This window comes from Necator americanus, chromosome V (genome assembly GCF_031761385.1).
Source record: "Necator americanus strain Aroian chromosome V, whole genome shotgun sequence".
Taxonomy (NCBI): domain Eukaryota; kingdom Metazoa; phylum Nematoda; class Chromadorea; order Rhabditida; family Ancylostomatidae; genus Necator; species Necator americanus.
Genome location: NC_087375.1, coordinates 5,207,024 through 5,215,376, shown reverse-complemented (window position 1 = coordinate 5,215,376; position 8,353 = coordinate 5,207,024). Strand labels below are relative to the sequence as shown.

At 36.2% G+C, this 8,353-nt stretch overlaps 1 protein-coding gene across 1 annotated transcript; it reads right to left on the bottom strand.

The window, feature by feature from the left end:
• Positions 1 to 1,028: 1,028 nt before the first annotated feature.
• Positions 1,029 to 2,730, bottom strand: RB195_012965 (uncharacterized protein; the record flags this gene model as incomplete). The annotated part of the gene is made up of 6 exons (XM_013442325.2): positions 1,029 to 1,108; positions 1,371 to 1,466; positions 1,523 to 1,647; positions 1,706 to 1,774; positions 1,855 to 1,966; positions 2,520 to 2,730. 6 exons carry the CDS (start codon positions 2,728 to 2,730, stop codon positions 1,029 to 1,031), a joined length of 693 nt encoding a protein of 230 aa, XP_013297779.2.
• Between the last annotated feature and the right edge of the window lie 5,623 nt (positions 2,731 to 8,353).

Genomic DNA, 8,353 nt, shown 5'->3' with positions numbered 1-8,353 from the left:
TAATTAAATAAATGTTTGTTACAATTTGTCTTTGTTTTCAAAAATGTTTGAGATCCAAAAGTGTTTGAGATTTGCGAAGTTCTCTTTCTAGAATGAAACCTGTTAAATTGCCTTTCACCAGTAAAGATAAATTCATGAAACCTGGCGAGACCATCACTACAGAGAAGTACTGCAAAGGATGGACGAAATGCACCAAAAACTCAGACTTCTTCGCCCGGAGCTAGTGAACAGAAAGGGGGCAATTCTCCTACAGGACAATGTCTGGCCACACATTTTAAAGGTGACGCTACTGAAGTTGAACGAGTTAGGCTACGAGACTCTGCCTTACCCACCATATTCGCCAGACCTTTCGCCAACCGAATATCACTTTTTCAAACACCTGGACAGATGGAGATAGGATCTTCCAAAACCAAGGTAAAGCTTGAACTCTTATGTACCGAAAGTAAGCAAACTTGTGTCTCGTTGGTTCTTGCTTCGATTGATAAAGTTGATTTTCAGGCGAGTTGTAGCGTTTCGAAGTGAATGTTTGAAAACGCGCACTATTTTTGCATCAACTCTATATAAGTAACTTCCAAAGACATTAAATGAAGGCAACGAAGAGTTGTGGAGAAAGATTAAATGAGGTATAATGGGTGCCATTAAAAGCAATGTAAATAACCGTAACAGAATTGGCGTTGTTCTAAAGACTGATGGAAAATATAGAGTTCTGGGTGCAGATTACGATTATAGGGGCGAACTAAGTCAGTTCCCTCCAACTACCCCAAAAAACGGCGTGGAATATACGTCTGTTACTGCGAGGTACCATAGAACTTCCTGGTTCATTTTTCTAATTTTTGAAGATTTGGCCGAGCTATGTTCAAGCACGGAACACATCGGCGAAGATGCAGGTAATCGCCGATTAAAGTCAAGTAAGTCATACTGAAAATAAATAGTCATACTGAAATACAATTGTCAAAATGTGCACTAGCAAAGCAAATACGTTTATCTTAGATTTATTTCTGAATTTAACCAGTTATTTTGTAACATTGTCACTCGTTTGTTATCCTTAGCGAAGGTAAATTTCGATATTGGTCAGGGCGAAGATCCACATGTGGTACACCTCGAATACCTGTAAAGTTTGCTTTAACGGTAAATAAATAATAAATAAATAAATATGTAAATGTGATTGCTCCATGTAAGGATTAACTTAAAACAGTTGAATTTCACATTAAATCGAAAAAAATAATTAAATGCTTACAGGCCCTTAGTGTGGTGAGAAATAGAGTTTCAACTACCATAAACGTGGGAAAGGAAGAAAAGGTCAGAATTTTGTAGTCTTACAGTAAATTATGAGGAAATTACTTGATGGCAACACTCTCAAGTAGCCTCACTTTGTATGTTGACAGCAAGAGTCTTCTCATCTATTGGAGGAGGTCTTGATAAACCATCCAAAGCTTCGTTACGATTAAACGTGCTGATGTAAGATTCTGAAAATGAATGTGAAATTGTGCGTAACACATAGATTTGCGCGTCAATCACTTACCACTAGCTTTCGTCCCAATTGGAGGAAGTGGACGTCGTCTGTATGGATCCAAATTACTCGCTGAATTCTGACGAATTCGACTATCACTTTGTTTGTCAGGGGCTTTTCGACAACAAAAACAACACCTAGGAGTTGTCGTTGACGTCAATACTTCGTAAAATAACAAAATTCAGAAACACTCACTTTCCAAACTTCCTTCCGTCATCATATGTACTTGTTAGGATCGGATCGTTTTCCTGTTGAATTACTCTCCTTAAAATATCGAGTGTTCTCATGAATTTTCGCTCAAATTCTCTCTATCTCTATTCTCTCAAGGATTAGGATTTACTCACTTTTTGTGTTTAATTAACCACACTACAATAGCTACGATGACAATTATCACTATCACAGTGACAATGCCTGTGATTGTATAAATCAACCATGTATTTTCCTCCATCATTGACTCTGAAACTGTGGATAAGATCTTTGGTATAAATAAACAGTCATAAAAACAGTCAGCTAGTCTTGCTTCCTTTCTTTCGGTTTCATAATTTGTGCGCACGTAGTTTGTAAGGCTGTGAAGCTTCTAAACGAAGGACTAATGGCATTCAGTTCGGGAATAAATCTGCAGTTCTATTTTCAATAACTGAAAAGAGACTCCGTGCATATGTAAGGATGAGTGATTTTTTCTTTGTGCTGAACACTTGAACTTTTGCCGCAACCTGTGGGCAAGTCCCCTTAATAAGTACCCTCTACCGTCGTCTTCTGTACCATTTTGGATGAAAGGACGGAATTTTTTTTTGAATTCCTATTTTCCTATTGATGATGAGGAATTAAAAAACCATTGCAACTGTCGTTGAAATTTGCACTAAAATGTATCTTTCTCCAAAGATTTTGAGAAGATGTAAGTTATTAGGTTGATGCAAATTTAATAAAAATCGATCACGTTTTTCTACATCATATTTGTTCATTAAGCCGCTAATTCAAAACCTTCACCTGTTCCTTCAAACTTATTTACCTATGACACTGAAGAAATTCTCGAAAATCTGATGAGTTGTTGAGGTAGTATTTACAGATACTGCTGTGATATTGTGCGGATCCATCTCGGGTAGATCACCTATCAATAGATCGCGAGCAGTTGGAAAGTCTTCCATGACTGTGGAAGTTGAAGGTTCTGGAAAATCGTCCGAAATGACGACGTCGTCCAGCAGAGTTTGATTTGTTTCCATCTGCAAAAAGAAATAAATTATAAACTAATAATTACTCCTACGCTCAGATTCTAAAAAAGCAAAACGATAACTTCTATATCAATCTATCATTAGGCGATCGGCTTTATTACGGATGTATGCGAATTCTGTCATCAGAAAAAACAGGAATTAAAAAGTTCGACGACAGAAAGGTCCCTTTTGAGTTTTTTTATTGTACTTGTCGGCTTGGCGGTGGTGTTTACACTGCATATTTTAATTTGTTTGTATTTAATTCGTTGCACGCTCCCGCAAGTCATTGTATAGGCCAGTTACCCGTTATTTAACTATTCTGAATTATTACGTTATTCTGAATTGAAGTAAACGCGGTGGTGCATCCCAAGCGAATTGATTGACGCCAGACACTTTATCCTTCTTTCTCCTTTTTATTCCTTTTTCTGTTTTTTTACTCCTTAGTCAATGTGGTATTTCTTAGTCCGCTGTAACTCATGCACTCTTTCTGACACATGCTCCATTCGATGGAGACCCTGCATTATATCGAACCGGCGTCGGGCTTATCCAAAACAACACAGATGACCTTTACAGAACGCTCGTGCAAATTTCATACCAATATTTCCAGTATCTGAGAATTTCCTACCTTTTTTCTATCAAAAAAGTTTTGAGTTTATAGCATAATAAGTTCTTCAAGATCTTCAGGTTATCGTTACTTAACATAGCAGGGCAATAGCTGACGTAGTCTGTTTGTGGATGTGCACATGAAAGAAATAGTACAAGAAAAAAGTGCATATAGGGGCGTCTGATGGAGATGAAAGGACCAGAACTGTACAAGTCATCGTAAATCAAATCATAGATTACGGCAAAGCTCATATCTCACGACTCATTCCCGAGAACTTTAAAAGTCCTCCATGCCATCCCGAAGAGTTGATGCGGAACGATTCATTGCGTCCACTCCGTCCATTCAGGATATTAGAATAGCTAATGCCCGTGGACATAGAAGTTGGTTTACCGATGATGTTGAACATCTTACACCGACAACATATGTATATATACTACCTTTTTTAAGACTTTATTTTTTTTAAGGGAACTTTTGCTCCCATCCATCCTTATTTTGGATGTTTTCCTGTATTTCAAAAGGGAACGGATGAAAATTCGAAAGCTTCTAATAAGAATACTGGCATCAGAAGCGCGCAGAAAAGGATTAAATGTCGATTCAACTACAATTCTTCATTGTATGTATTTTATAAGCGAAGACAGTCAGTTTAGCTGAAATTAACTATGACCAGGATGAAATGAACGCTTATGGACACTATCAAAAACTTCACAAATGAATAAGCAATAAATCTTGATATTGATGATGAAAATGGCACAGAAATGAAATGATTTGGAATGAAAAAAAGTAAAGAACAGGTCGGATGTGAGGAGCAGTGGGAAACAGAAGTAATAGAACACTTCAAAGAACATGGAATTGAATAACTAAAAGGAAGAAGTGCTTTGCATTTGAATGGGATGGGTCGCATTGAAGAATTCCTTTGGGATACGCCAAAATTTTCGACATTCGTTAATTCCGAGTCGTTTACGACTTATGATTTATGAACTATACATATAATGACTTTCGGGAGCTAATCCATGTATAAACTCAGTTAAGTTTTTTTTAGACATATTTGGTAGTAATTTCACAACTTTGTCTTTCCATAATATCAATTTACTCAAGATAGAATCGTCATGGAATCGTACAAAAAACCAACCTATAATCTTCTGTTTATTCTTCTTTTTGCGTATATACATACTACCTCCTTTTATTTGCTTTTTATGGCACGCTATTAGCAAATAAGTAAAAGAAATTTAAGACGGAAGGTGGCTTTCTTTTCTTGCGCTCTTACCACGGCCAAATATTCCAACCTTCTATTGTGCAAGTTGATTTTTAGATTTTTTTGTACGTGTTGCTTTTTAGATTTTTTTGGAGCCTTGTTTTAACAAGCAAAAAAAGCAACTTCAGGAAAAAGATTAGCGCTTTTTTTTCATACAAGTCCTGGATTATGAAAAAATGTTTAACCGTCGAAATATTATTTAAATGTTTGAATATAATTGTTTCAATAGACTTATTTATCAACGCAGAAGCAATGTTGTTTATCGTGATAGTATAGCTACCTATGGGAGTAAGCAAATGTTCCTTCAGGGACCCCTCGAAAATAGGAGCAAATACAAAAGTAGTGAAAGTTAGTCCGCGGTTGATTGGGTCAAAACCAAAAATGCACCAATTTTTAATGGGAGAATTATACTACAACGCGATTCTGTTCGATTTGCGCAAACGAAACGAGGTTTTGAAACGGAAATCTAAAGTAAACTCGCTGAAACTAACATTTTTAGTAAACAATTAAGTAAACAGAAAGAAGTAAAATCATTATTGAGCCATTAATTACACCTGAAAAACAAGAAAGAAGTAATAGAGAGTAAGAAAAAATAAGAGTGATAGAATCACTAATCAGTAATCAGTAAAAGAACAAAAATAAAAAATATATAAATAAATATAAAAAATTTAATAGAAATAAAAGCAAAAATAAAAAGAAATATGTATTTGAATACGATTTGTGACAATATTTCAAAACGGTGCATTTCTTACTTCCTTTATTTCTGCCTAATTCGATATTATAGTAACTCCACAAGTGCGTAAAAGTCTTAGAATCTCGAGGCCAAAACTTCGATCGATGCTGTTTCTAGAAAATAAAAAGTAATAGCTATGAAAAACACGTTCATATGTTGAGAATTTCAAGGAACGTATGGAGTTGAATAGCAATTTAAATGAAATGAAGCTCAATAAAGTTAAGCTGTCGTAGTGAATTGACTCAAATTTTAACACGAGAGACAAACCAGAGGAAGAGATTAGATCGTGTTCACGCCGAACGCCTGAGAAAGTGCATTTGCACGACGAAACGCCTATAGAGAATCGGTCAGCGAAGAACAGATGTTCGAACGCAGCACACTGTCACAACGTGTGCAATAATCTGTTGTAGAATGTGTAATGTAACTGGTGAGGGACGAACTCGACGACGCATTCTTTATGGATATGCGCGAGCAAAAACCTTAATACCTTATTTCAAGGAGTTCCTCACTACAACCCACCAAAAAACTACCTTTTGCGGCCAATGGCAACCACTACCACACACACACACATGTGGTTCGATCGACGCACATGACTTTCGATTAGAGCCGCAGGGAGTGGAGTAAATAGGTGGCGATGTTTCAGAGAGAGAGAGAGAGAAAGAGAGAGAGATAGATATAGAGGGAGATAGAGAGAGATGGAGAGAAATGAAGAAAGAGAGCTGCACCCACCACCACCACCACCACCGTTTTCACATTTCTCAAGTATTTGATGTGAAAAGTGTTGGATTACTACTAGGTTTGTCCGTAAGTCCTATCGTTTTTTAAGTGAAAATTTTGTGTGAGAAATAGAACATTTTTTAGTGTGTTTGATTATATTCGATAGAGAATTATGTCCTCTACAAAATAGTTGTTTTAGTTATTTATGCTGATATACTTCCTGCTCCTTTCAGGTCATTAAAATCGAAAAAAAATGAAAATTAGCGTCAAGTCGACAAAAAAAAGCACATTCGAAGCATTCCGTTTTTTTTGCATTTAATCGAGGTGCCGAAACCACTAAATCTGCTTGAAAGATTTGTGAAGTGTACGGAGGAAAAGTGATGCGATACTTTCGTGATGTGGAAATGATGGTCTGGAATTGAACGCATGGCTGGACGATTTCTTCGAGCGGAAACCAGGTGATTTTTTTGTTCATTTTTGTTTTTTTTTGTGTGAAAAACTAAACATTAAAAAAACCCCGAACTTATGGGCCAACCAAATATTTTGGCCTCTCATCTCAAAACTATAACGAAGTTCTCATTACCACATGGTTCTAATGAAGGAAAGGTAGATGAAGGGGTAAATATTTAAAAATTTAATACAAATGTATTTCACCTATAACTAATACGTGATCCAATCGAAGAGATTGCTTTTGACAGCAAAATTTACAGAAGAAAAATCGAAAAAGATCCAGCTTCTATATGCAAAAAGAAATGTACTAGTTTTTGCTTTCGGAGCATTCCTCTGGAATGATTTATAGTCGGCGCCAAATGTGCTCCGTCGAGTGACAGCGACGTTACTGCCGCGGTTAAACGCATTCGATGCTGGACACATACTATCACTCCATTTTCTCTAACTAGATACAGTCTAGGGTAGCGTACAAACTTGCTCCAATTCAGTTCCTGTTTACTTAGTTATTGTTTACAATGTTTATTAAGGTCCGCTTCGTTTATTAAGGATACAACGAGAAATCTACTACCAAGATGATTAGCCTCTCCATGTACAAACATTATACAGATGTGGTGAGGTGTCGATTAGAAATATTATTGAATAACTGATTTTTTTTTCGCTAGTCATAAAGGGCCCAAAAAAGACAATTTTCTTTCTTCCTGGAACGATTCATAGTTATTCCTGGAATGATTCAGAGATTATTTGGAATACTGAAAACTGAAAAATTAAAATCGACATTACAAACACAGGAACAGTAGTGAGATTAGATTAGATTAGATTTATTTTTGTCAGCAATAAGAGGCAACATATTACGTTAAATATTACAAATTATACTACAATTGTTAGGGGATTTTTTGGGATTTATAAATTTGTTAGAAGTGCAAATTTTAATAAAGGATTATATAATTATATTATATTACGAATGAGATGAAAAAAAAACTATGGAGGCCGATATTAAGAGCATTGTAGTGGCCGTCAAGATCCAAGAACATGTATTACATTTTCGGCCCCCTTGGCCTCGGAACAAACATGGCAGAACCTCATAAATGAGCTAGTAATCAACAAATTCATGTACGAAGCCCAGGTTGGTAAGGATCTAAAACCTCGACTGTGTCAAACGTGATTCTCTTATCTTAGAAAATTCGTAGCATTAGTTGGACACGTAGTTTATAGTCAATAGGTCACAAACAGAGATTCCTAGCAATGATAAATTTAATGTATATTATCAAAAATATTTTATTCTTCAAAATGCAATGAACATGAGCTCAGCTGAGCGCTGACTAACAAAAATATCGCAACATTGTAATTCAAACCGCAGCATTTGAAGAAGGTGAACAACTGTTTTTTTTTTAGAAAAAAATAAAGTGAACACAAGAAAACACACAATGAAACGGCGACTTATCGAATGGTTATCAAACTCATACGTTTACGTCCAAAGTATCGGAATGGCAGGCGTTTCTCATAGCAACGCGCCCTCTCTCTCTCCCTCTCTCACCGCTACTTCATTCTTCCTTCCTGAACAGCTGTAAATAAACTGTTCGTGGTTGACTCAGATTCGTTAACGAAGCCGATCCCAAACTTCTCGTGACAACAACAATTTTTTTTTGTGCATTTTTCTTAACCCAACATAGGTCACATGTTGTCCACAGGGGAAAAATGAAAAACTCCTCTTATATTTCAACAGCTGCAACTAGAACAAAGCCAAAATGCTTTCATTGTGTTTCTTGAAATGCATAAATCCTCGATTGCAAATGAATTAAGCACGCATTTAATAAAGTTCCCTCCAAAAAATTTTTTGATTCCAATTTTGTTCTCAACTCCTGAATGTCCGTGTTTGATG